Source organism: Muntiacus reevesi, chromosome 10 (assembly GCF_963930625.1).
Source record: "Muntiacus reevesi chromosome 10, mMunRee1.1, whole genome shotgun sequence".
In the NCBI taxonomy this organism is placed as follows: Eukaryota; Metazoa; Chordata; class Mammalia; order Artiodactyla; family Cervidae; genus Muntiacus; species Muntiacus reevesi.
Genome location: NC_089258.1, coordinates 56,138,557 through 56,166,191, shown reverse-complemented (window position 1 = coordinate 56,166,191; position 27,635 = coordinate 56,138,557). Strand labels below are relative to the sequence as shown.

The 27,635-nt window shown below is 39.0% G+C and overlaps 2 protein-coding genes across 6 annotated transcripts in view; one reads left to right on the top strand and one right to left on the bottom strand.

Annotated features, from left to right (window-relative positions):
• The window catches only part of TRAPPC11 (trafficking protein particle complex subunit 11), a 36,225-nt gene extending 20,612 nt beyond the window's left edge, over window positions 1-15,613 (bottom strand). For 2 of the 4 annotated variants that reach the window (XM_065947069.1, XM_065947072.1), the window contains exons 1-10: window positions 15,436-15,613; window positions 10,111-10,335; window positions 9,093-9,262; window positions 8,359-8,429; window positions 7,418-7,532; window positions 6,565-6,664; window positions 6,128-6,201; window positions 4,419-4,515; window positions 2,263-2,396; window positions 1,454-1,601 (exon numbers count right to left, since the gene is read on the bottom strand). In XM_065947069.1, the coding sequence (XP_065803141.1) occupies window positions 1,454-1,601; window positions 2,263-2,396; window positions 4,419-4,515; window positions 6,128-6,201; window positions 6,565-6,664; window positions 7,418-7,532; window positions 8,359-8,429; window positions 9,093-9,262; window positions 10,111-10,314 (1,113 nt within the window). In that variant the 5' untranslated portion in view covers window positions 10,315-10,335; window positions 15,436-15,613. Of the gene's footprint in view, window positions 1-1,453; window positions 1,602-2,262; window positions 2,397-4,418; window positions 4,516-6,127; window positions 6,202-6,564; window positions 6,665-7,417; window positions 7,533-8,358; window positions 8,430-9,092; window positions 9,263-10,110; window positions 10,336-14,852; window positions 14,913-15,435 lie in introns of all 4 variants that reach the window. The other 2 variants (XM_065947071.1, XM_065947073.1) reach the window with 2 other exon arrangements.
• Window positions 15,614-15,791: 178 nt separating this feature from the next.
• RWDD4 (RWD domain containing 4) lies at window positions 15,792-24,154 on the top strand. Of its 2 annotated transcripts, none has more exons than XR_010664609.1 (7): window positions 15,792-16,069; window positions 17,441-17,521; window positions 18,260-18,369; window positions 18,453-18,600; window positions 19,721-19,838; window positions 20,680-20,869; window positions 22,330-24,154. XR_010664609.1 is itself a non-coding variant. In XM_065947123.1 (7 exons), exons 1-7 carry the CDS (start codon window positions 16,046-16,048, stop codon window positions 22,360-22,362), a joined length of 564 nt encoding a protein of 187 aa, XP_065803195.1. In that variant the 5' UTR covers window positions 15,792-16,045; the 3' UTR covers window positions 22,363-24,154. The 2 variants fall into 2 exon arrangements, 1 of the variants encoding a protein (XP_065803195.1); XM_065947123.1 differs by having other exon boundaries at window positions 20,680-20,729.
• The last annotated feature ends 3,481 nt before the right edge of the window (window positions 24,155-27,635 follow it).

Here is a 27,635-nt window from a genome sequence, read left to right as displayed (position 1 = left end):
AATAACCTTCTCCCCTCTGAAACCAAAATGTAGTAAGAGTTTTGTTGAAAAATAAAGAAAACTTCCAAAAGGAAAAGGATAAAAATTTAAATTACCTGTAGACCTACCACCACTATTAACAGTGTGTGCATTATTCTTCCAGATTTTATATGTGAATGTTTACTTGTCGTCAGTTGAAATAATTTTTCAACCTACTTTTTTCATTTAAAGACATTTCCTGTATCTCACCATATCATTGAATATTCTTCCAAAACATTATTTTTCATGGCTGCCTGCTATTCCACATTTTAACAGATTCCCTATAGTTGTTTACATTATTACTATTTTGCACTACAATTAATAAATCTGTCAGAACAGTTTTATAAATAACTCTTAAAACTTATCTCTTAGGATCCCTTATCTGCTTTAGGCTTCCTGAATATGAAATTCCAGGTCAAAAGGCAGGCATGGTTTTATAATTACTTGACAGAAATATAATTACTTGACAGAAGTATCATTTTACACTCCAGCCAGTATTTGCAAATGCCTGTTTACACATATCCTGACAAGGCCTTTTAAAATACTGTGCTCAAATGATAATATGGCAAACTTTAAAAATATAAACCACTCAATGAAATTATACATCATATACAAATAACATGGTAGAAAATAGTCTCGGTATATTATGATTTAAGGGGAAAAAATTCAAACATTTAAAGTACTAATATGCAAATTATTTTTTTTTCTGAACAGCTTTTTAAGTAGCACTGCTGTTTAAATTCACCTATCTTCAGAGAAGAATTTTGAGATTTTAAGTGAAAATAAACTGATGTAACTGTATGAATGCAAGTGTCTCTATCTATGTATATACACATATACACATACCATAATTTTATTTTAAAAGGTGCTTATGGAGTAATTGGTATTTAAATATAAACATGCAAGAGAAAGGCAATATAAAATGTCAAGTTTAAAAAACCATGCAATTAAAAAAGAAAAAAAAATTAAAAAAAAAAAAAAAACCATGCAATTAATACACCTAAATAGATTCTTTAGAGTTTTCCATGGAGGAGAACTCCAGGAAGGGAAAGAAGTCCAGTGATGTCCTCTCCACTGGGTCAAAATAAAGCACACTGCTCAGTGTCCTTCAAATTGCAAAACAATGAATTTACAGTGTGGCAAAGACTAAACTGTGGCTTTTATTTTAAAGTAACTTTCCCTGGTCAAAATCACTAACTTATGGCTAATCAAAAAACAGTTCTTCAAAGAAAAATGTCTGCTTAGCTCATAGGTGAAAACAGAGTACTCAGGCTAAAACTGAAAATAATACTAATTCCTGAAAATATCAACGATAAAAACTTGTTATAGGCAAAGGCTTGGAAAAAAATTATCAACGCCAATCAGCTTTATCCTCTTTCAAGAGAAGGTTAATAAACTTCCTAATTGCCAGGTAATACAGGAGTCAGTGACTTACTTCATGGTTACAGAGGGCTTTGGCAAGCTGTTTCCGCTCCTGGGCATAGTACGCTGCCTGCTGATAATAGAAACCAGGATTCTGAGTCTGAATAGCTGTCAACCCCAACTTAATAGCTTCATCAAATAAATCTCCGAAGGCCTGGAATCTTCCGGGGGGGGGGGGGGGGGGCGGATCAAGAAATTTTAAGAGAGAAAAGAAAAAGCAGCTTACTTCTATTAATACTAGTCTTTCATCCTGAAACCATAACCTCAGAAGACTGTATCCAGAAAATGCCACTGGTAAGCTGTAAACTGTGGGGACTGTTTTGTAAACACTAATACACAGTGATTGCAGGTTACAGAAAAATTCTCTAAGTCAACTCTCCCATGCTAGCGAGTCTTTATTAATGTATCATCAAACCAGATGTCAACGTGGTTCCAATCATTCAAATACATCCACGTGTCTGGGAAATTTTTCATTTTAGCAACTTTCTGTCATCAGTCTCAGAGAGCAAATTCCATATCAGTAGGGATATTGTCTATTCACTGCTATATTCTCAGTGTCTGGACACATGGCAGAAACTTGATATATTTGTGTGTGTGTGTGTGCGTTGAATGAAAGAGATGGGACCAGTAAGCAGCTGATTCCCATTAAGGAACTGTATGAATCAATATCTGCCACTACACCAAACATGCTGGATCATTAAAAACCTACTTACTGACAAATATCTTAGTGCGATTTAAAACCAAAGTCCATGCTAACTCCGTCCCTCCAAATTCCAAGAATTTGATTAAAACAAAATTCTGAAAATAAAATTTAAAACATACTGTTTAGACATCCATGCTGCATGCTCAAAAGCCAACTCTGCACTTCCAATTTTTTTCTTACACAAGTCAATATGCTTTCGGAACTGAGCGATTGCATCCAGCGGCGTGTTGTGTTGAAAACACAACCTACAGATCTGCAAGATGTAAAACCCAACACTGAAGTTAAGAAGAAAACCAAACTCAAAAGTGTGTTTATTTAAAAGTATATAAAATTTGAGACTAACTTTAAAAAAACTACAGAATGTCCATCTCTGAAGTTCAATAGAATTGAAGTACAACAGAACTGATTTTCTCTGTTAGAAAAGTTATCTAAAAAGGTTACGTCCCATCGATTAATGAAATAAAATTATTCACTATTTGTAGTGAATCTATTCTATACCTTCAAAAGTTTTGTTAAGGTATAGCATAAGGAAATATTAAGCCCAGTGAAGAGCATAAACATGGGCAAAAATATAGTATTTCCCCCAGGTAACTGAGAAAGGACAGATGAACTTTCAGTTTCAGAACTGTCAGAAAGCGAAAGATATCATGTAGCACAATAAAAGCACAGTAGCCTCTGTATCAAAGAAGGATGACAGAAATTCCTGAAAAATTTTTCTCTGGGATACTATTTCAAAGTAATAATCTATACGTATGCAGGGTAAATGAAAAAAAAAGAAGAAACAAGGCCTAAATTTATTTCTACATGCATACTGTTGTGGTTTGATCACTCAGTCATGTCCAACTCTTTTGCAACCCCATGGACTGTAGCCCGCCAGGCTCCTCTGACCACGGCATTCTCCAGACAAGAATACTGGAGTGGGCTGCCGTGCCCTCCTCCTGGGATGCTTCAGGGATCGAACCCAAGTCTGCTGCTGGCAGGCAGATTCTTTATCAATGAGCCACCTGGGAAGCTCGCATACTTATTAGCAGTTTTGATTTTATTTTTTAGGTAAAAAGGAATAAATGAAATGTTGTATCTCTCATCCATCCCTGTCCCTCAGGGATCCAATTTCCCCCTCTAAAGGCAACCAGCTCCTGGCATTTGTGGTATAGTCTATGCTCAGATAAGTATGTGCATGCATTTACATATGAACTATTAATATTATTTTCATACAAATAGCATTTCACTAAATATACTGTTCTGTGCCTCACTTTTTTCACCTACCAATATATTTTCGATATCATTCCATTTCAATATGCAGAGCTGCCCCATTCTTAATAGTTGTGTATTTCATTGTTCGGAGTTATTCATGTTGACCAATCACTTACTGCTGGGTTTCCAATCTTTTCTTATTACAAGATGCAATAAATATCCTCAAACACGTGATTTGTAAGTCTTAGCACAGACGTGGGATAAATTCCCAGAAATGGAATTGCTAGGTCAAAAGGAATGTGCAAATTTAAATCTTCACAGTCATTACAAAAAAATAGTTTCTGTAGAAGGTGTACCAATCTACACTTACACGAGTAATGAATTGAGTGTCCGTCTGCCCTCACATCACTAACCCAGAGCCAGCCTCTTTAAAAGGTGAGTGCAGAAAGGTGAAAAGCAAACACACAGCCTCTCCTACCTTCCAGAGGCGTCTACTGCTACCATATACAATCTTAAAGTGCTCACATAACAGGTATAAAGTCTTCTCTAAGTGGAATAAGTAGACTTTTTCTGGACCTATGCCAATTACACCAAAGAAGGCTTACCCAGTTCTAATAGACTGCATCTTTTAAAATTCAGTACTATAGGCAGCTTTCTTCTCACTTTCTCCTGCGCCCACTTAAAAACAAAAGACCCTCCTCGAGGAGTTTTACAAAGATAAAACTGTTCTAAATGAGAACTCTGGGACCCATAGCTCATAACCAAGCATTACAATTAGGCTGCTAAGAACCAGGGCAGCCCTTGAGATAAGGGACATAATGGGACAGAACACAATTATCCCCCTGGAGAAGGGAATGGCAACCTGCTCTGGTATTCTTGCCTGGAGAATTCCACGGACAGAGGAGCCTGACCGGCTACAGTCCAGAGGGGTCACAAAGAGTCGGACACGACTGAGTGCCCAGCATAGTTTATCAAGTGATCACTTTTCAGAGCAAGTGACTCATCAGGATTTTCAAATCCTAAGTGGACAATCCCATGTTTAAAGCCAAATATTCCTTATTCTTGGAAGTGGAACTATTACCTTGTAGTTTGTAAATCCTGCCATGGTTTTAATTTCCAGAATGTTAGTTTCATGGGCTCTCAATTCATGTACAAGGTTATAGGCGGTCCTGTAATTCCTAATAAAAACACGGGGAAGGTGGTTAATCATGATGCCAGTTGATTTTAAGGAAAGATTCCTATCAGCAAAATTACCAAAAATAAGAGAGTCGACATTTACTCAACATGTCTTAACATCCAACAGCTTCAGTAACAACATACAGGGATCAGTCTCTGACATCCTGGAAAATGACACATTGATTCGTTATGTGTAGGAATCAATGTCTTTTCACTAAGAACAGAACCCATGGTAGATTGTTTGGTCACTAACATCTGTCTGCAGCTGACAAGAAATAAGTTGAAAAAATGAAAGTAAAGTGGAAAATTGACCAAGAGTTACATGGCAAAATTAACATTCCGTTAAAATACAGGTAATTTTTAAAAGCATCACTGTTGAGCTCCTCAAACAGACAGACATTGTATGAGCAAAGAAGGAGCCATCGAGACAGAGACGGGTCAGCAGCTTTAAACCCAGGCATCCCTCCACGTGATGTTGGGACCACCGGTCTCGGGAACGGACCGCAGTGGAGACACCCTCAGGGCGGCTGGTGCTTAAGGAGAGAGCAGGGAGAGAAAGCGAAGTCTGACAGAGGGTAATGAGAAAAATCGCAGTCTTCGCCAAAGAAAACTGCACCTAACTTCTCCAGGTAACAGCTTTCTTTCCAGCACTGTTTTTGAACAGAATTAGAATTGAAGATGTTTCACTAATACCATGGGCAATAAACAAAACTACTTTTTAAAACGAACTAAAACTATACATGAAGTTGCTGAGATTTATAAAACACGATTTGGTGTTTAGCACTTCATTAGAAACAAAAAAGAAGAGGTTTCTGTAATATTCTTCTGAGTAACAGACTGACTTATCATTTTTCTCTATTCCACCTCCCATGTATACTTAGCCCTTCCTCAATTTTAGGGTATAAAGCTGGTTTTATCCTTTTGCTACACTGGCACTGTCAATCTTAAAAAATGCAGTTAAGCTAGAAAGAGATGTTTGATTATATTGTGTGTAGCAAAATAAAAGCAAAGGGATAAAATATCTAACCACTGCAAAGCATCTGCAACTATTCTTCAAAGTGCTAAACAGAGCCTTTGAATAATAGATGATGCTACTGGCAGGTATTATAAACTAAAAACAAAATTAATTAAAATAAAATTACAGTTGAATTGAATAAATGTACTACACACCTTAAAACATTCAGTCTGATTCAGATAATGTTCAATACATATTAAACTTTGAAAATCAGTCTTACCACAAGGGTTTTACTGAGTACACAAATGAGAAGCAGGCAATAGGATGAGAAAAATTTGAGTACTCTACTTCTTTAGATCATGAAATTAATTAAATTAGAACAGAAAGGTTTCTAGCACTGTAAAATTTACTTTTGATAATAAAATGGATATTTTTTCAAAAAAACTCAAATATTATATTCCATTTATCTCTAGAAAAATTAAAGTGAATATTACAAACCTGAATTTAACCAAGATAAACATTTTAAAAATTAAAGTTTAAAAAAAAATAAAAAATAAAAAAAATAAAAATTAAAGTTTGGTTGTGATTCAGAAAATTGCTGTTAATATGTTATTGTTAACATAAAGAAAAATCTAGTTTGACAACGGTTAGAAACTTACTTCAGCGCATTTTGTGTATCTTGTTTCAACTCACTGAAGAAAGCTATTTTGAACTGATGTCTAACAAATAAAAGCTGAAAAAGATAGGAAAAAAAATATATTACACATCTTCTCTTAAAAATATAAAAATTATAATAATGCTTGTTGAGAGGAAATCTAAAAGTATAAAGGAAAATATTTGAAAGTAAGGTTCAAGGATTATTCCAGTAAACAAATGTAGTTAGGAAGGCTATAAAAGTACTTCTTCATGAGCTTTAAGGGCAAAGAGGACAAAAGATAAATTAATTTTTAAAAGCTTTAAAAAAAACTTCAAAAGTACAGAAACCATTTAAAAACATCAAAGTATTTAAGACGTTAATCTCCTCAAAAATAACTGATGATGAACAATCTGCTCTAAAATGCTGCTATTATTTCCTCCTCTAGGAAGAGACTTGTACCTGGTGTGTTGTTTTATTCAAAAATTCTTTATGCGATTTCACTCTTCTAATCTCAGTGTAGTAATAAGTCTGTGCATGTTCGTAAAAAGCATTTTCTAATCTGTTAAAAAAAAATCCAACATTCAAACACTAAGTTACTTTAAACCAAAGTGTTTTCAAGAACCACATTTCTAAGACCTGAAAGCAAATCCTGACAGAGATAATGCCTGATTGACTTCATAAGATAAAGAGTAAAACAAACTATGAACTAAATTTTTAGGAAAAAAATATCTAAAAATAAGACCCACCAAAAGCCATTTAAAACTATTTACAGTCTAGGAAATAATCAATAAAAACAACTTTTACAACTTCTAAAAATTAGGCAAGCTCAAGATTACTCCCACTCCAATTATTTTATTATTTTATAAGTATGAAAGAAATAAGATATCTAACACTCAATTAGATTTGACTGTTTTTGTGACTATAACATTTAGGGTTTAAAAATAAAGAAAACTAACAGGAAAGGGACCAGAAGTGAGAACTAGCAAATGAAGTGAAAGTAACATTTGTGTAAGTTAAATCCTGCTTCATTCTATAATTATGAGATTACAGAGGAACCAAATTGCCTGAAGATGGATAAACAACTCAAAGTTCTGCTTATGAAAATAAGCACATATCAGAAGTATCTTCCCAGGGCATGAAAGAAAGCTGACTTCAAAGTCAGACAAAGATTGACCTTCAAGGTCCTTCCTCCTTGGAAGAGTTCTGAAGTTATAAAAGGGTTTCAATACAGCTAATGAAAATGTGCAAAAAAGTAAAATAAAAAGGATTAGTCAAAACTTAAATAATTCAATATACTGTCTCAGTTACTTACCTTATAATGTAACCCACAAGGTGGTCTGTATGGGGCAGTACAAACAAAGACTTTCCTGATAGCTCACATGCGTTGCATAAGGCTGCAGCCCTTTCTGAAGCAATGACATCTTCTCCTGTTGACAAGTTTCATAAAGAGAAAAAATCAACATATTTTTCTAAATGAAGACTTTCCCAAACTGGTACAACATCATTAAAAAAAAAACTCAAGCCACTTTCCACCACATCTGTAGGACCCCAGGGCCCTTGAGAGCACTGTGGGGCGCTTAGAAGCTGTACCATACATCTCTGTTATAGAAAAACACTATGGAATTTTCTATAGAGCCAAGATAGACAGGCCAAAGAATGACAACAGATATACCACGTAACTGTTTCAAAAACTGTAACTAAAAATAAAAGCAATAATTCATGAAAATGGTTTGCAAAACTATTTAAGATGCTTCAAGTTTCAACACAGAAACCAAAATATATTTTGACTTCTAAAGTTTGAGATGGTAGAAGAAACAAGCACTTGAAATAAGACATTTTCTTACAGGAAATTAGAAAAACTCCCCCCCAGTACTTATCTTTGCCCTATTGGAAATTAAAAAAAAAATAAAATTACATAAGGAATATAATTTCAATTAGATCTCATAAGCAACAAAACCTTCTTTAATTTTAAACATTAAGTGAACAACTATGCTGTCAATTAATATGCGCCTCCCTAGGTGAGGTGAGTGGAACTGGGGAGCAGGACTTGAGAAGATCTGCACTCTTTAATGTTTTTAATTCTTTTATAATAAGCATTTACTCCTGCATTACTGGCACTTTTTTAAGGTTAACACACCATCTTTCGCGTAACCGAATGCATAAAGATTTCAATATTAAAGACAACGACTCCTGGTAATAAGAACTACTGGAAGGATAAACCAATCAATTATTTGTTAAGCAACCTTCTGCTACCTGGGGGCAAGGGGGTTTTCTTCTGAATCAGAACCACTGCAACTTTGGTGTTTCTCCCTTGTAAACTCTGCCTGCAGGGGAATAGAGCAATAAGATGAATTAATAATTAAATTGTTTTTACTTAAAAAGTGTATTCAGGATTTTACATAAGATACAAGATTGACAATTTAGTTCAAGAAAGACAAATTTAAACTAAAAAAAAAAAACAATCAAGATTAGGGGAATTTTTTCCCCCACATATAATGAAACATACATGCCACAATTATTTAAATTTTGAAAGTATAATCTCACACTGAGCTCCCATTTCTTACAAAAAAATCTTAGAAGGCAAAAGTTTAACATATACTTTAATGTAAAGGTTACACAACTACTTATTTCTTTATAGTGATATGTTAGAACAGTCATCCAAAAGAATTATTTAGAAACAAATGGTAATAAAGCAAAAAGTGCTTTATGAGACTAAATAATAAACCACTACAGTTCAAAAACATATATAAATGCAAGAAGAAACATTTGGATATTCAGGCCAATTTGTCTCTGAAATTTCTTCCCATTGCTTAGCATTCTGTAAGCTGAGGTCAGTTAATGCTACCTGTTAGCTACCTTTCCCCGGAGGCCAGTGATCCCTAATGACCACTGCAGTCTTAACAGCACTCAGCTGCCTTCACCAAGTGTCGGTAAGCCCCAGAGGTGGGTCTGACCGCACACAGTCAACCTGACGAAGGGGACCATACCTGACTATCTCCACTCTGGTGGCACATTCAGACTGCTTTTCTTTCCACTGGGGCTCGTCCCAGTCCAGTTCATAAAACACGACCACTAGGGCTGGCACCAGATTCAGATGTTTGTTCATCCAGCCCGTCTTTAAGATCCCTTTGGGGATGTACCATTCATACGAAGTTCTCTGCAAACATTGGCCAAAGTTGAAAAGAGGTACTTGACAAGGAGAACAGCAGAGACCACTTGTTATGAAGTGCAGGCACTTTCTGGTTATTTCTCTCATTCCACATACACATGCCACACCTTTTAAAGATAACACTTTTTACAGAGACCAAATAAGAGACAGCAATTTTTGGAGGTAGACATTCAACCCTAGAGCCAGTACCCTAACCATTTAAAGGACCAAAGCTGAAGCATTTCTATATGCCATCAAGTCTTTCAAATAATGATGTCAAGCTTTCAAATTCAAGAGGCTGAACTAAACAGCCCTTTCCCCAATAAATTTTACTTATATGCCTCACTATCCCAGATTCTGCTCTTATAAAAGCTGCTCAGGTGTTCTCTAAAGCCCAAAATGGCTTCATTTGTTTCCAAGTCACATGGCCAGGATGGCATTATACTTCCTTGTGGGTAAAAGAAAAAAATGAAGGATAATTCCTAAGTACAGTGGCTTAAGAGCAATCACTGGGTCAGCAGGAGTGCCACGTCGTGGGGAGGGGATGGCCTGAAGCACCCAGATCCCCTCAAATCACCCCCAAAGCACCTGCACCAACCCAGACCATTCCAGCTCATGCTGGTCCAACATTTACTCCACATGAGCAAAGAGAGGACAGAATACAAAACACCCTGGGAACTTGCAGCGTATTACACACATGAAAACATCTAGAGTTTTCTTCACGTACCTCTGTAACCATAACATTGATAAACTCAGGGGTTTCCCTGCACAGATATAGAAACAAAAAAGATATACACACGCAAAGAAGGGGAGACAGAGGGAGAAGGAGGGTCCCCTTGCAAGTATAATGTCATTACCTTGGGTCTACACTTAGGATACTCGTGGTCACCTGGGAGCACCTTGAAAGAAATCGGTACCCGATCAGCCCTCCGGTTGGCACAGAAGGCATCCCAGACAGCTCGATGGACAGCATTATAGACCACATCCAGGCCTGTGAGAGTGACGAAAGCCATGGGCCGACAGCATAATTCTACAGGGAAGTCCCACTGTGTAGGGCTCATGTTTAAGATGTCACAAAAGCTCTGAAATGCAAACGTTAAAACATTAATAATTATTAAAAAAAAATTAATAATTAATTTAGTAAAAGCCCATATCCTCATCTAACATATGAACCTCTACCATTCAAGAAATATTACAAAAAGGCAAAAGACTTTGAGTGTTTACAAACTATCGAGCAAATCCAAAAGAAGAAAGCAAATGGGAAAACTTTAACTCTTGAATTGGACCTATTAAAATTTAACAACTACACATGGACAGCACCAGATGGTCAATACCGAAATCAGATTGATTACATTCTTTGCAGCTGAAGATGGAGAAGCTCAATACAGTCAGCAAAAACAAGACCAGGAGCTGACTGTGGCTCAGATCATGAACTCCTTATTGCCAAATTCAGACTTAAATCGAAGAAAGTAGGGAAAACTACTAGACCATTCAGGTATGACCTAAATCAAATCCCTTATGATTATACAGTAGAAGTGACAAGTAGATTCAAGGGACTAGATCTGATAGAGTTTCTGAAGAACTATGGATGGAGGTTTGTGACATTTTACAGGAGGCAGGGATCAAGACCGTCCCCAAGAAAAAGAAATACAAAAAGGAATAGTTGTCTGAGGAGGCCTTACAAATAGCTGAGAAAAGAAGAGAAGCTAGAGGCAAAGGAGAAAAGGAAAGATATACCCATCTGAATGCAGAGTTTCAAAGAACAGTAAGGAGAGATAAGAAAGCCTTCCTCAGTGATCAATGCAAAGAAATAGAGGAAAACAATAAATGGGAGGCTAGAGACCTCTTCAAGAAAATTAAGAGATACTAAGGGAACATTTCATGCAAAGATGGGTACAATAAAGGACAGGAATGGCATGGACCTAACAGAAGCAGAAGATATTAAGAAGAGGTGGCAAGACTACACAGAAGAACTGTACAAAAAGATCGTTGTGACCCAGATAACCATGATGGTGAGATCACTCACCTAGAGCCAGATAGGCAAAGTCAGGTGGGCCTTAGGAAGCATCACTGCGAACAAACCTAGTGGAGGTGATGGAATTCCAGTTGAGCTATTTCAAACCCTAAAAGATGATGCTGTGAAAGAGCTGCACTCAATATGCCAGCAAATCTGGAAAACTCAGCAGTGGCCACAGGACTGTAAAGATCAGTTTTCATTCCAATCCCAAAGAAAGGCAATGCCAAAGAATGCTCAAACTACCACACAATTGCACTCATCTCACACGCTAGCAAAGTAATGCTCAAAATTCTCCAAGTCAGGCTTTAATAGTACGTGAACCGTGAACTGCTGGATGTTCAAGCTGGATTTGGGAAAGTCAGAGGAACCAGAAATCAAATTGCCAACATCCACTGGATCACAGAAAAAGCAAGAGAATTCCAGAAAAATATATACTTCTGCTTTATTGATTACTCCAAAGTCTTGACTGTGTAGATCACAACAAACTGTGGAAAATTCTTCAAGAGATGGGACTACCAGACCACCTGACTTGCCTCTTGAGAAATCTGTATGCAGATCAAGAAGCAACAGTTAGAACCGGACATGGAACAATGGACTGGTTCCAAATCGGGAAAGGAGTATGTCAACGCTGTATATTGTCACCCTGCTTATTTAACTTCTATGCAGAGTACATCATGCACAAGCTGGAATCAAGATTGCCAGGAGAAATATCAAGAACCTCAGGTATGCAGATGATTCCACCCTTACGGCAGAAAGTGAAGAGGAACTAAAGAGTCTCTTGATGAAAGTGAAAGAGGAGAGGGAAAAAGTTGGCTTAAAACTCAACATTCAGAAACAAAGATCATGGCATCCGGTCCCATCACTTCAAGGCAAATAGATGGGGAAACAATGACAGACTGTACTTTCTTGGGCTCCAAAATCACTGCACATGGTGACTGCAGCCATGAAATTAAAAGACGCCTGTTCCTTGAAAGAAAAGTTATGACCAACCTAGACAGCATATTCAAATGCAGAGACACTACTTTGCCGACAAAGGTCCGTCTAGTCACAGCTACGGTTTTTCCAGTAGTCATGTTTGGATGTGAGAGTTGGACTATAAAGAAAGCTGAGCACAGAAGAATTGATGCTTTTCAACTGTGGTGTTGGAGAAGACTCTTGAGACTGCAAGGAGATCCAACCAGTCAATCCTAAAGGAAATCAGTCCTGAATATTCATTGGAAGGACTGATGCTGAAGCTGAAACTTCAATCCTTTGGCCACCTGATGTGAAGAACTGACTCACTGGAAAAGACACTGATGCTGGGAAAGATTAAAGGCGGGAGGAGAAGGGGATGACAGAGGATGAGATTGGATGGCATCACTGACTCGATGGACATGAGTTTAAGCAAGCTCCAGGAGTTGATGATGGACAGGGAAGCCTGGTGTGCTGCAGTCCACGGGGTCACAAAGAGTCAGACATGACTGAGCAACTGAACTGAACCGACTGGTATAACATTTTTTAAAAATCTTTCATTGGAAGGACTGATGCTGAAGCTGAAGCTCAATACTTTGGCCACCTCTTGTGAAGAACTGACTCATTGGAAAAGACCCTGATGCTGGGAAAGATTGAAGGCAGGAGGAGAAGGGGGCGACAGAGGATGAGATGGTTGGATGGCATCGCCAACTTGATGGACATGAGTTTGAGCAAGTTCTGAGGGATGGTGAAGGGCAGGGAAGCCTGGCGTGCTGCAGTCCATGGGGCTGCAAAGAGTCGGACACTACTGAGCGACTGAACAACAACATGTACAACGGCTATAGTTAACTTTAAGACAATCACTATTTCTAGTAACATCTCAAAACCACACAGAAATTCAGGATGAACAGACTAAAAAAGCAGGAGGGTGATCAAACTACCTACTTCAATTATTAAAAATAATATAGTAATGATTGACTGACTTATACAATAAAGTACAATTATCTCTAATTTCTCTGTAACTGCTAATGTCTGATTTCCTGAGCTATCATTAAAATTGTAGGCTAATTATCTAAATAGCCATGTTTTCTCATTTCTTCACAATTAATGCAAATACATCACTTAAAGGAAAATCTACAAGGGAAAAATTAATAATGAATGGAACCCTCTAGGAGAACATATTTCTATTGTGTCTGTTAGCTGAGCAGCAGGCTGTATCAATCCAAGATGCACTAAGTTTACAAAAGCAATCATATAAAGATGTGCTTATTGCGAACAAAATTATCACTGTATTATAAGAATAATTTCTCATTTCCAAACACATGTACCATAAGACTGCTTTAAAAGGTGATCTTCACCAGCATGTTCTACAGGACTCACACGCAAAAAGTTGATTTAGGAAAGGCTATTAGGCTTCTCACCTCAGGGACTAAAGGAACACTGGGTACTAGATAAACGGTTTGGAAAGCCTACCAGAAACAACAGATGTCCACAATAGACAGACGTTTCAGAACTGCTTAAACAGATAGTCTGAGGACAGGATTAAGCTATGAGGGCAAAGGACTGCATGTTTAGAAAAACAGCTATTCTAGTTTCAGTGAATCTGGGGTGAAAATAAAAATGAGATGGTCAAAGCACAATCTGAGTACCACTGCTTGATCCCAAAGAGTCTAGATTAGAGCCCTAAATGCCCACTTCCTTTAATAACCCCAGAGACTCAAAAGAATTAGTTGTGGTCCTTGAATATGGGGTGGAAATAAGGAGAAACAGAAATGACTATTAATCACTTAAAATAAAAATCCTGTCCAAGAGAAATATAACATAAACTACTAATACATAAATAACTTCAAATTTTGTAGTAGTCACATTAAAAAGGGATGAAATTAATTTTATTAATATGCTATTTAACCGATGTCCAAAATATTATCAATTCAACATAACTATAAAAGTTACTAATGAAACCTTTTGCCTTTTTTAATATTAAGTCTTTCAAAGTCTGGTGTGTATTGTACACTCAGAGCATGTCTCAATCAGGCTAGTCTATTTCAAATGCCATCTATGGTGACTGACTATTATACTAAACTACGCAGCTCTAAATGATGGTAACTCTGTACCAAAAATTACCATATGAAAATAAATCAGAAAGTCTTCCCACATACTACCTTAGGAAGTTTTTGCATTTGAAATGGCTATGCCTTATCGGTGGCCAAAAAAAAAAAAAAAAAAATGGGAAGAATATCAGCAAAGGCCAATTGCAGAGATTGTATGGATCTCGATGACAGCCTATAGGAGAAATTTCCAGACCTCCTGGAAGAAACCAATGAGGCAACTAACCAAACTATGATCTAGAAGGAGATGGAGAAGTAGGAAGTAAACACTCTGGATGGGAGAGCAAGTAGCGCCAAGGGGAGTAGTCTGGAAGCTGGCGTGATCACACAATTACAAGGAATACTCTCAGAAAGAATGCATGAGTGCTATGTCCCTTCAGTCATGTCCGACTCTTTGCGACCCCATGGACTGTAGCCCACCAGGTTCCTCTGTCCACGGGATTCTCCAGGCAAGAATACTGGAGTTGGGTGGCCATGCCCTCCTCGAGGGGATCTTCCCGATCCAGGGACCAAACCCACCAACCTTAGGCCTCCGGCATTGGCGGATGGGTTCTTTACCACTAGCGCCACCAGGGATGATAGACTGCAAAGAAAGGTGATCTAGTCAAAGTGGCAGGTATTAAGAATAATAATAATACACTCCCTATTTTTTAGTTAACGGAGGTTCAGGATGCGCAGGACACAAGGCCGGTAAGGATGGGACTCAACCATGCCCAATTACAAAAACGATCAAAAGAGGAACGAAAGCCTGGGGCCGGGACGGTGAAACAAAAGTTGATGCTGAGGTTGTGAAGCAATAGCCCGACTTAGGAAAGACATGCCCCTCCCCGCCCCTCACGGTGCAGAATCTTGCTCCCGGGGCTCAAATGAAGAAGCGCTGCAGTCCTAAAGGCAGACGCTCACCTTCCTCCTCTCCTCCCCGCCCCACCCCCTTTAAAGCTGGGGCGTCTTTTCTTTAGCAGGTAAAAGAGAAATGCACTCGCTGATGCTGTAGGAAACCACAGTCCCCCTACCAAAACAAACAAACAAAAAACAGCATATTTAGGCGCTAGCAATGTCCCTCGGCGGTTTCCCCCGGCTCCGAAGGTCTTCCAACCCGGACTCACCCAGGTCGCACCTCCCGGGCCCGCTGCGGCTGTGGCCGGTCACCACCAGCTGGCGGAAGACGAGAGGAAGCAGGCAGAAATGTCACAGAACGCCGCCGGGAGGGGGGTTGCCGTCGTCCCTGCCGCCGCCGCCCCTGCGCCGGGGGCCAGCAAGCTAAACTTCCCAGAACCCACCTGCGCAGGCACAGGAAGCACTTTCCGGACCTGACTGACAGCGCTGTGCACCAATCGCAGCTCCGGAACTGGACGCCGCTCCCGGAAACGTAAGGAAAGGGCTCCGCGTCCTAGAGGAGAAGGAACTGGGGGGCGGGGAAAGGAGGAGCCAATAGGAGCAGCGGGAAGGAGGAGAGGGCGGGGCTTTTGCGGTCACCGCCCCGCTGCCGCTCCTCTGAGTCCCCCGGCGCCCCGGCGGCCCCGGCCTCCCGGTCAGCTGCCCGCGGCTCCACGGCTCTGCTCAGCCCGGGCATCGGGGGAGCGCGACTCTTCTGGCACGAGAAGCGTGTGTCTCAGCAGCCCAGGGCGCCGGAGAGGGAGCGGCCCCGGCCTCGGGGCCACGGCCCTTGCTTCCTTTTCGTTGTCGCGAAACGCCGTGCGCCCCGTGACCGGGGCGATGGGTGCCAACGAGGACCAGGAGGTGAGTCCGGGCTGGACGCCCCCTCCCCGCGCAGGCGCGGTGCCCCTCTCCGCCCGCTCGTGCCCCTCGCCCCCAAGGCGGCAGTCTGGTTGGAGCAGCCCCAAGTTTGCCGGCGTCCTGCGGGGAGAGGCCCCGGCACGCCTGCCGGGATGGGGGGGGGGGGGGGCGCCTCTGCTTTTTCTCCACCACCACCCCCACCCGCCCCGCCGTTTTGGATTTTTGCAAAGCCGAGGATCCGCCCCCCACCCTCAGGTCTCTTGATAATAAGGGCGAGTGTCCTTGACCCGCAAGCCGGTGCACTTGATTGGCCATAAACCCCGGAGTTGTTTAGCGCCCGCGTTCGGAGTTAGGCTCCTTGGAGTCCCGTCTCCTTTACATGTTAGAATCTGTTGTTGGCCGGCAGAGAAAGTTAATTGAGTTAGTTAGATTTCTGGTGCAGGGAAGTAATGACCCTAGTCTTCTGGCCATATGGCTTGGTAGAAGGAATCATTTATCCACCTGATGTTTTCCAGTAGATACGAAGTCTGTTTTGAGCATCCATGTACTAGGGGAGTTGTATGGTTTACACTCAGGTATTTTCTCATGAAATGCCACTTTGACATTGAATCATATGACATGAGAGTTGGAAGGGATGCTCCAGTCATCTCTAGGGGTAGCTTCTAAATGTATAATGTGTACAGATAAGAAGAAGGGTCTACAAACATAAAATGACAGTCCCAGGGCTGCACAGTGAGTTTGTAGTAAAATCGGGTCTAGAATCCCAGTCTCCTAGATAAATAATCCCAATCTCACTCTTCATTTAGAATATACTGCTTGAAAGTTAGCACTTTTATCAGTACATGATAGAAGTAATGGAATCTCGGGGTTGGAAGTTACCTTTAAAGAAGGCCCACAAGCCATGATGTCCAAATGCTTCTAAAATACTCTTGCCAGATTAGTTTCTAAGCTAAGTCTTGAACAGTTCTAACTGTGAAGCTGCAGCGTACATTGTAACGTTTCTCTCAGTTTGGCTCAGAGACCCCCACCTAGAACCATTTGGGCAATTGTTAGTAAAACTGATGCCTGCTCTCTGTCTCATATACACTGAATCAAAATTCCTGTGGTGAGAACCAGATCTCCATTTAACAATAAAATGCGGTTCTTCTTTCATAGGACCGATCTTCAGATGTTTGAAGATCATTTTCCTGCCCAGTTTTTCAGACCTCCTCTTCTCACACTGACTGGTTCCTTTTAGCTTTTCTCCATTTGTTCGTTCTTATTAGCTCCGTCAGTCTTCTAGAATTGTGTGTCTGTGGACATATTATAAGTTTATGTTCTATTTCTAATCCATTTGTACGATTAAACAAAACCCTTTTCATTCATTTCTTTCAGATGGAACTGGAGGCATTACGCTCTATTTATGAAGGAGATGAAAGTTTCCGGGAATTAAGTCCAGTTTCATTTCAATACAGGGTAAGACCTGACATGAATAAGAGTACTTACTACTTTGTTGGGAAGCTGTTTTTTAAAATGCTGTTGGTTTTTTTTTTTTAATTTAGTGGCTTACATTTACCATGTCTTTGGATTTGCTGACACATTTAAGTGAAAATGAAAACTCATCACCATGACATCAGTTATTTTCAAACTTTGAAAACTTAATTCAGAAGCTTTTTCAAACTAAGATAAATGTGTGTTTATTGCAACAGAAGTATAAAACATTAGAAATGGAAGAAACATTAGAAATTGTGGCTTTTACCTTCTAATCTTAAAGATAGCATCTCAGCCCTGACTTCCCAAGTTTCCACAGTGATATTGATAAATGTTAGGGTTAAAATCCAGGTCTCTAGGCCAACGCCTAGTTTTCTTTTTACTGCTTTACAACTTAGTCAAGAAAAGTTGATATTTTTGTCCTCAGAAATCTTTGATGGTATAAAAACTGTATGTACAAGACATATAGTTGTTCCTGGGAAAGACTGGAGGCAGGCTGTGGACATCAACGAAAGCTGTTAAAACAGCCTCAGAGTGGGTTAACAGTCACACATGTTTACGCTGCCCTCACCCTTGGCAGGGCCTTAGCTCGTCCCCTTGAACTTTTCAAAATGACATTTCCTATCTGATCACAAGCTTTGGAAAGGGGTCATCATTCTAACGAACATCATCTATTATTCTTTGTAGAACTTTTTACAAGTCTAAGATTCCCCTTTTCTTCAGATAGGTGAAAACGGGGATCCCAAAGCCTTCCTAATAGAGATTTCTTGGACAGAAACCTATCCGCAGACACCTCCCATCATATCCATGAATGCCTTTTTTAACAACACCATGTGAGTACTGTTTTGTTGTCATTTCAGTCATGGTAACTCCCTCTTTACTCTTCTCTTAGCCGTGTATCTCTTGTGCGTTGCAGATCGTCAGACGTAAAACAGAGCATACTAGCCAAGTTACAGGAGGCGGTGGAAGTCCACCTCGGGACGGCCATGACCTACACGCTGTTTGAATACGCCAAGGACAATAAGGAGCAGTTCATGGAGAACCATCATCCCGTTCATTCCGCTGTGAGCAGGGGATTCGGCTTTTGCCACGTTTTGTTTTGGTTTTATTCTGCTAGTGATTCATTTTTACTAGTTATTTATTTATTTTTTTAATTGGAAGGAGACTTTGTTTTTGATGGTTGTTTTTTTTTTTTTAGTTTTATTTATTTATTTGGCTGTGCTGGGCCTTCCTTTCTGCACAGGCTGTTCCCTAGTTGCGGTGCACGGGCTTCTCATCGTGGCGGCTTCTGTTCCGGAGCTCGGGCTCTCCGACACCTGCACGTCGGTAGTTGCAGCTCCAGGGCTCTAGAGAAAAGCTAGGTAGTTGTGGTCCACGGGCTTAGCTGCTGCTCCACTGGTGGGATCGTCCCAGATCAGGGGTCAAACCGGCGTCTCCTGCATTGGCAGGCAGATTATTTAACCACTGAGCCACCACGAGAGCCTGGAAGGAGACTTTGTATTAGATGCAAAATGATAGTTAGAGCTGGACCCTGAGAGGCTGCTAGAGAAGCAGAGAAGGGCGGTGACTCCTGCTCTGGGAGCGCGACCACGTGGCCCTGAGAATGCACTCTTCGCTGCGTGACTCTAGGCAGGTTTCTTAACCTTGCAGTGCTCAGCTTTGTCATCTGTAAAATGGGAGCTATAATAGTTGTTACCTCATAAGATTGTACTCAGAATCAAATGAGTGATAGATAAACAACATTTACAGCAATGCTTGGCACTTGGTAAGCATTTTCAGTTTTGTCTGTCTCAATTATTTAAAAATTTTCCTTCATTTTCTCTGGGAACCAGAAGGCACATGTGATTTTTCTAAAGACATATTTAAGCTTTCAAATAATAGCACATTAACTGAGTTGTAAAATTACCTGGGCACTTCAGAGCTTTAGGATAATCCTGGTATCAGATCTTCTTTCTCAAGGAACTGGTGATAACAGTGTAACTAACATTATGTTCTTCAGTGTGAACTTTTAGGAGAGTGAAACCAGTCATGTGCTGAGCTTCCTGACCTGATTAATGAATATAATAATGAAGGATTCTTTTACTTCACAAACCTAAAATTGTCAGCTCATTTCAGGATGTAGACATAGTTAGTGTAATTCAGTAAGCTTGAGCAAGAGTCTAAGAATTATTTCTTTTTTTCTAGACATCCATAAGCAATATCATCTCAGTTGAAACTCCTAGCACAGCCCCATCAAGTAAGAAAAAAGATAAAAAGGAACAACTTTCAAAAGCCCAGAAACGTAAACTGGCAGATAAAACAGGTTTGTGTTATTTTTTTTCTTTTATGACACATTTTTTGACTGCTTTTTGATGTGATACGGGTGCCTAGTAAGTATTATTTAGATTTAGGAGATTGCTTCTCTGCACTCTTTATTCTTGAACCATTTGGATCAGAGACAGTTTTAGGTCACAAATGTGTATTGAAACTATTTACTACTACTTTACCACAAGAGAGGAGCATTTAAGAAAGTAAAGTGGCAAAGTATACATGCGTCTGAATACTGTAGAATATTAGAAGAGTGAGCAAATGTGTGTCCTACTGGTACCCTCTCTGACATGTCTGGGATTTTCCTGTTTGTTTACCTTTATGACAGATAAGTATATTGTTGACCTTTTTTTTGAAACACAACTTTCATTTGAAATGAAGTCTGGTCTACCATCAGATCATAACACAATAAATAATGGTTTTTTCTGTAGTTGATCTATTTATATAACTCACAAAACAGCACACCGACCCAACTTATTTCATTAAGCAGGGCCCTTGTATAAAGCAGGGAAGTTGTACACGGGCATCAAACTAATAAGTTAATTAGCTTATCTTCCTGGCATTACCAGCTCACCTCCATCTTTTTCCATGATGTCAGGTTTTGTCTTGAATGGGAAGAGGATAAATAAGAAAGGCAGTACATCTAAAACCTTGCAAGTATGCCCGGGGGAACCGTGCTTTCGGTGCAGAATGATGATAAGCTCTTTTTCTGCCTTAATAATAAATTATTTAAATTTTTAATCCATTTGTGGTATAGAATAGTATAGAAAAATCTTACTTAAATTTAAATATTACTGATTGATCTTAGCAATAAAGTTACTGTTTTTATGCTCTAGATCACAAAGGAGAACTTCCTCGAGGATGGAACTGGGTTGATGTGGTGAAGGTATGTAATTTTTGTTCTTGTCTTCAAAAGATTGTTATGGTTACTGCTGTCAAGTAATGAAATTTATGTTTTCCATTTTCTCCCCCATCAATCTTTGCATTGGACTGGGATGTCTGTGTTTCCTTTTTCACATTCAGCATGTAAGTATTTTTGAAATATCCTTCACATTTTTCTCTTCCCTGGCCCCTCAGTTTTAGGATTTCTTTTTTTAAATAGTGGAAAATCTATAGAAGTAAGTTATAACTACAATAAAATGTGACTGTTAATGTAAGACATGACTCTAAATTATAGATAATATGGAATCTGAAGGAACAAGTCATGAAAAGGAGTGCTTTGATTTCTTAGTGGAGGTGAAGTACTTTTTTTAGGACAGACCCCTAAATCTGGTTGCTCACCATCCTCAAGGAAGGTTTTTTGTTTCTCTTGTGCAGAATTGTTTACTTTCCACTTGGAATTTTCGGCCCACTTCTCTCAGTATTTGTCTTGCATTCCTCATCAACAGATCCTAACACAGCAAGTTAATGCCCGCCCTATCTGGGAATTTGTGAAATGAGTTTTCATGCCAATTAGTGTCACTGTGCCGAGTGAAGTAATTCCTGTGATCCAAAGTTAGGATCAGTGAGGACCCCCAAATACGGGTAATTTAAAAGCGGTGTTTTCTTAGTTTATTTTGAAACCAGCTGTTTGGGCCTTTTCTGTAGAAACTATTTGAAGCAATTTATGTGGCTCTAAAACCTAGTACACACACACACACACAAAAAAAACCTAGTATACAATCATCTGAGACTGAGAAGCCATGAGCTGCAACTGGAATAAAGAAACTCAGTATAGACAGACCTCGTTTTCCCGCAGTTCACTTTGCTTCATCGATACCGTTTTGTACACATTGAAGGTTTGTGGCAATCTTGCATTGTCAAATGAGGATTTGTATTTTTTAGCAATGAAGTATTTTTTTGATAAAGGTATGTGCATTGTTCTTATACACATAATGCAACAGAATAGTGTAAATATAACTTATATTCACTGGGAAGCTAGAAAATTTGTGTGACTTGATTTATTGTGATGTTTGCTTTACCGTGGTGGTCTAAAACCCAACCCACAAGATTTGAGGTTGACCTTTATTTCTTGTCGTCTTCTTGGGCAAGAAGCTGACCCTGCAATTCAAGAGTTGTATCATTTTCAAAATTGTAAGAATGCCTGGGTAAGGTGATAAATCTTAACATTTTTTCTTACCACAATTTAAAAATTTTAGAATTTATTGTTTGTTAAAAAAAAAACCAAGGATATCATTCATTTTATAAATGGCACCTTTTGTATACTCTTGTTTCCAATTTATTTCTTGGAAAGCTTCAAGAAATTTTTTTTACTTTTTCTCTTGAGGTTATGTTATCAAAGAATCCTGTTTAAAGTAGCTGAGCCTGAAGTTAAAAAACACTAGTATTTCCACGTGGTGAAATCTTTAGGTGATACAAGTTACCTGAACCCTGCTGCCTGTTCTGTTAACTATAAATGTTGACTTTTGATTTTAAGTGGAAAAAGTGAACTCAGATAAGACGATAGCTTAAACTTGTTGAATATTTGTTTTCATCTTTTTTTGTAGTTGAGCAAAACTGGCTCTAAAGACGATGAATAGCCCTTGGAATCCGAGACGAGGGAAGAGCATCCTTTAATAAGTAAACAGGATTCAAAATCTTTCATTACTCTTTCCTGGTATTGAGGTGGCTTTTTATAAACCAATTGTTTTGTATGTTTCTTATGTAAAAAAAAAAATGTTTCAAGTTGAAAGTAAAGGAATCTGGTTGTATTAAATTATTTTCACAAACTTGCCTTAATAAAAGGTGAAAAAGTTACTGTTTAGTATAATACTTTATGGAACCAATTATAAACGGACAAATGTGAGGAATTATAAATAACCAATGTCAATTTATGTGATCTTATTCCGGTGGATATGATATTTTTTAAAGGAGTTTTAAGCCCTTTTCAAATTCTTATCCCAATGGAGAATAGTGAATGAAAAATGTGTTCACAGTATGATCCGTATTAATAGGCTTCTCGTCTTTAAGTCCTTGTTCCTTCTTTCTTTTAATTACTGAAGCATAAATTGCTTCAGTGAGATTTAAATACTAGTATTTGAACTTTATATGTAATATTCTTTCTAGGTTCTTTTTATTTTTCAAGGGTGAACTGCTTTTTAAGAAATATATATCTGTTAATACTTTTGATTTGGGTAATGATGTTTGATCCTGAGAGCTTTCAATGATATGTGGAATCAGAGAGAGGAAAAAAAAAAAAAGATCTGCCAAATACTTTAGAAAATATTTGAATAAAAGTGCTGGTTCCCATTTAAACCATTTCTCTTTGCTGCATATACCTAGATGGGAGTAAAAGATGCCTTAATATTTAATTTTTATATTGTTAAAGACAGCGGTTTTAATAAATTCCTATTTATCCATTGTGTATTTTTAGTTGTTTGGTAACTGAGTTCTTCTAAGTGGTTTCACATAAAACTACATTTTAAGCCTTGTGCATTTTCCAGTACCCAAATGTATGTCTCAGCCCAGGCATCCGTGTACAAATTGACATAGAAGTCTTTCAAATGCTGAACTGTAGTACTTGCTGGATTTTTTTTTTTAAGTCATTAACAGAGGAAACTATTAGTGCAGTTTTAGCAGGAAGTTACTGACATGTATGTGAGATAGTATATGCTCCCCAGCTTCAAAAATACTTAGACTACTGCCGTGGTTTCTGGAAAGGTCAGCTGTTGGTCCCTCAAGTTATACCTGTGCAGCTTGGGTCTGAGTTTGTTTCTAAAGAATCGTAAACTTTTAAAGACGTTTCCTTAGCAAAAGAGCAGATTGTCGTAGCCGTGGTTTTTGCTAGGTTCACATAGGTGTCAGTTTAATCACTTGAATTCTAACGTGAGCATAACTACAGTGAAGAAGCTCAGTCTCATTTTTAAATGCTGAATCACATTTTTATTGCTTGGATTAATCCGATGGAGACATCAAAATTCAGGACCACTAGAATAGGCTAACTTTTGTTTTCGTGTTGTGTGCGTAATTTCTGTTGTGCCAATTTGCTTGTTTTTTGAAGAAACTGAAATTGCTACGTCTGCTAGTAGGAAAAAAATGCTTTGTTTTATGCAGAAGATTCTGAAATTATTCAGGTGTGTCATGGTTCATAGATTACAAAGAATGATGCTAGTTAAATGCCAATGAACTATTTTTACTCTTTTTATATGAAATATACAAATTCTGGGGGACGATGGTGGCAGCGGTGCGTCTTCCTACCTTACGTAAAACTCTTGAACATCCTCATCAAGGTTGCCATCATCTGGTTAATCCTCCCAGTATATTTTCTCAAAGTCTGTTTACGTAAAATTGTATGGAATGATGTAACAAGCAATAAAACCTGAATCACACCCAGTGACATTTCTGTACATCTTGTTTCGCATCACTTGAGAGAGAACTTTTGGTTTTATAACTGCTCTGACTTACAGTGCAAAATGTACTATCCAGCTAGAAATGGTGCAAAATGTTGGACCCCACCCCCCCAAAAAAAGGATTTTTTAAATGAGCTGATGAGAGGGTAAGAAATACCCAGCATCTAAAAAGTTACATGCAAGTTGAAATCGTTTAGTTCTCACAGCCTGGGGGGCCCAGAAGACCGGAGATGAAGTCCAGGATCAGCTCAGGGCAGAGAGACACACAGGCACCGCACACATGAGGCTGGGACTGGCCCTCGTGGGGCCCCTGGGGAAGAGTTCTTGTCTTGAACGTTGATTCTGGATGGAGCGGTAAATGTCGGTATACATACATGTGCTCTCCTGCAACTCAGAGCAAGTTGTCTCACTCTTGGGTTTCAGCCTAAATTCCTCCCCCCTGTGGTGGTAGTGGTGGTGCGGTCGCTAAGTTGTGTCTGACTCTTGGAACCCCATAGACTGTAGCCAGCCAGGCTCCTCCATCCATGGGATTTTCCAGGCAAGAATACTGGAGTGGGTTGCCGTTTCCTTCTCCAGGGGATCGTCCCAACCCAGGGACTGAACCCGGGTCTCCTGCACTGCAAGCAGATTCTTTACTGACTGAGCTGCCATCTTAAAAAAAAAAAAAAAAAACCAAAAACCCTCAACCCAGGATGGTAAGGAGTGGGTAGAACCTCTGGGTAGCTGATAGAAAGGACCACAAATCTACCATGGAAGGTTGAACCCACCCACAATCCAGACCTCCAAACAGAAGGTCTGTGGAAATAGAACAAGGAGTGTTACCTGGTGGAGATTACCAGGTGATCTATGATTCTGAATTTCAGTGTTTTTGACAAAATAAGGAAGTGATACATAGTCAATTGCAGGGGTCCCCAACCTTCAGGATCTAATACCGGATGATCTGGGGGTGGAGCTGATGTAATGATAATAGAAATAAAATTCACGATACACACAAACACACACCTCCAGTTCATGGGAAAATTGCCCTCTGTGAAACTATGGACTGGAATGAATTAAAGGAAACACCAATGGATATGACATGTAAGGATATTTTGTGGTGTTTAAGTATTGTGTAAAATATATTTCTTAAAGTCAGTAACGGTGAAACAAGTTTGAAAGCCACTGCTGAGAGCATACAAAAGATGAAACAAATTTTACATGAAGGGTGTTAATTTTCAAAAAGACAAAATGAGCCTACCTTTCAGAGTGCTATGAATGTTCATTGTTGATTTTTGCCTTATTTCTGAAGGCCAATTAGCCACATTGCAGTGTATAATGGGAGAAGAGCAAAACATTTGATTTAGAGTAGGGTTTTTTAATGACTTTGTATATTTGTAATATGAAAATCCTTGCAAGACAATTTTTGCTTATATGAAGAACTGAAGAGAACACCTGAGAGCTAATACCTGAATAAATAATCAGATAAATAATTTTAATAGCTTAAATTTCATATGGATAAGACTGAACATAAGAAAGTTAGTTCAGTTTTCCTACCGTTTCTAGAGAAATGATCATTTTCTTCCTGGATTTCCTATATCAATCCAGCTTCCAAAATAAAGCTGAGAGAATTGTTTGTTTTATAACTGCACTGACTTACAAATGCAAGATGTAGCATCCAACTAGGAATGGTGCAAAGTGTTGGACCAAAAAAAATTTTTTTTTAATGAGCTGAAGAGAGAGTAAGAAATACCTAGAGTCTAAAAAGTTAAATGAAAGTTGAAAACTTTTAGTTCCCACTAATTGCTGGCAAATGCCATCTGTACCTAGTGATCCAGTGGTTAACACTCTGTACTCGAAGTACCGGGGACCCAGGTTCTTCAATCCCGGGTCAGAGAGCTAGACCCCATGTGCCACAGCTAAGACCCAGTGCAGCCAATTTTTTTTTTTTTTAAAGCATACTTTGACAAAATAAATTATAATCTGCTTATGAAAGTATGAAATTGAAAGTCCTCGGTCATGTCCTACTCTTTGCGATCACACAGACTATACAGTCCGTGGAATTCTCCAGGCTAGAATACTGGAGTGGGCAGCCATTCCCTTCTCCAGGGGATCTTCCCAACCCAGGGATTGAACCCAGATCTCCCATATTGCAGGTGGATTCTTTATCGTCTGAGCCAACTCTGGTGGTGATAAAACAGACGAAGCATCCCTGCCCCAGCCCGTGTTCCGCTGTTTGTTACTCCTGGCAGCTGGGATGTTTGAAGTGACATTGCAGGTTTCTCTGTGTCCTTCTGGACTCTATTTTATAGAGATCTTTTTCTGTGGCTTCCACAAAGATTGGGCCTGTTAGGACACTTCTTGACACTTTAAACAACAAGTGGTTCTGTATGATCAGTTCTTTCTTCTTTCATAAAAGAGAATGCAAGTTATAAAGTAAGGCATAAACTGTTCCAGTGAGACAGCAGAGGATACAGATGAGAAGCATCTTGCTTCATGATTAAGTGGTTAGAAATTAGCCTTGAAAGCTTTCATTGATGACAGCGTTTAGAGCCCAGAAGGAGATAAGGAGAAAGGTTTCCCTGTGTGGAATTACAGGGGACCAGCCTTACCACCCCGTGTGTGGATTGAAGAAGCTTGTCCTCTAGCGCTTCATTCTGCTGTGACTGCAAAGTGATAATGTGTGTGTTTTGACAGAGCGCAGTCGGTGTCCTGAGTCACTATCCACCTCATTGGTGAAGGAACATACTTAAGACTCAGACCTTGTATCCTGGGAAAATCTGAGTCCCTCTGAGGTTTCAGTGGCAGCAAACCCTTGATTAATTCCTGTATGCTTTTCCCTGTCTGATTTGGATTTTTTTTTATTTGAATTCTTAAAATCACACCCTTTTCAAATTCTACCCAATAGAATGATTCTTTTTTAAAGCACAAAAATGAATGAAATTAAGTGAAACCTTTTCCTCTTTCTGTCCTGTGTCTCTGAAGATCACTAAATCTAGGATTTGCAAGTTGGCCATTTCATTTGACATGTGCTGAATACACTAAATATTCCTTCCCTTCCAGGGGCTACTCAAAGATACACTTTTAAATTGGTGGTTGTTATTTATTCAAAGTCTCCATAACAGAGAAATCATAGAGTTTGGTTACAAGAACATCCACCCATCTGCTAAAAGAGAAGCTTCACTCCCATTAATTGCTGGCAAATGCCATCTGTTAAAATTTCCCCTAGTTTCTATCTTTTCCTCCAAGGCTGTTTTTTACTCGGAGTAAGGTGGACAGCCTCAAGACGGGTTCCCCCCCAGCTCTATTGATCTGTAATTGACATATGTCATTGTAGTTTGATACACTTATATACACTTATTTAACACTTCCATCTCTTCACATAATTATTTTTGTGTGTGATGAAAACATTTTAAAACCTATTCTCTTACCAACATTCAAGAATGAAATCAGCATAGTTAAGTATAGTCACCATGCTGGACATTACT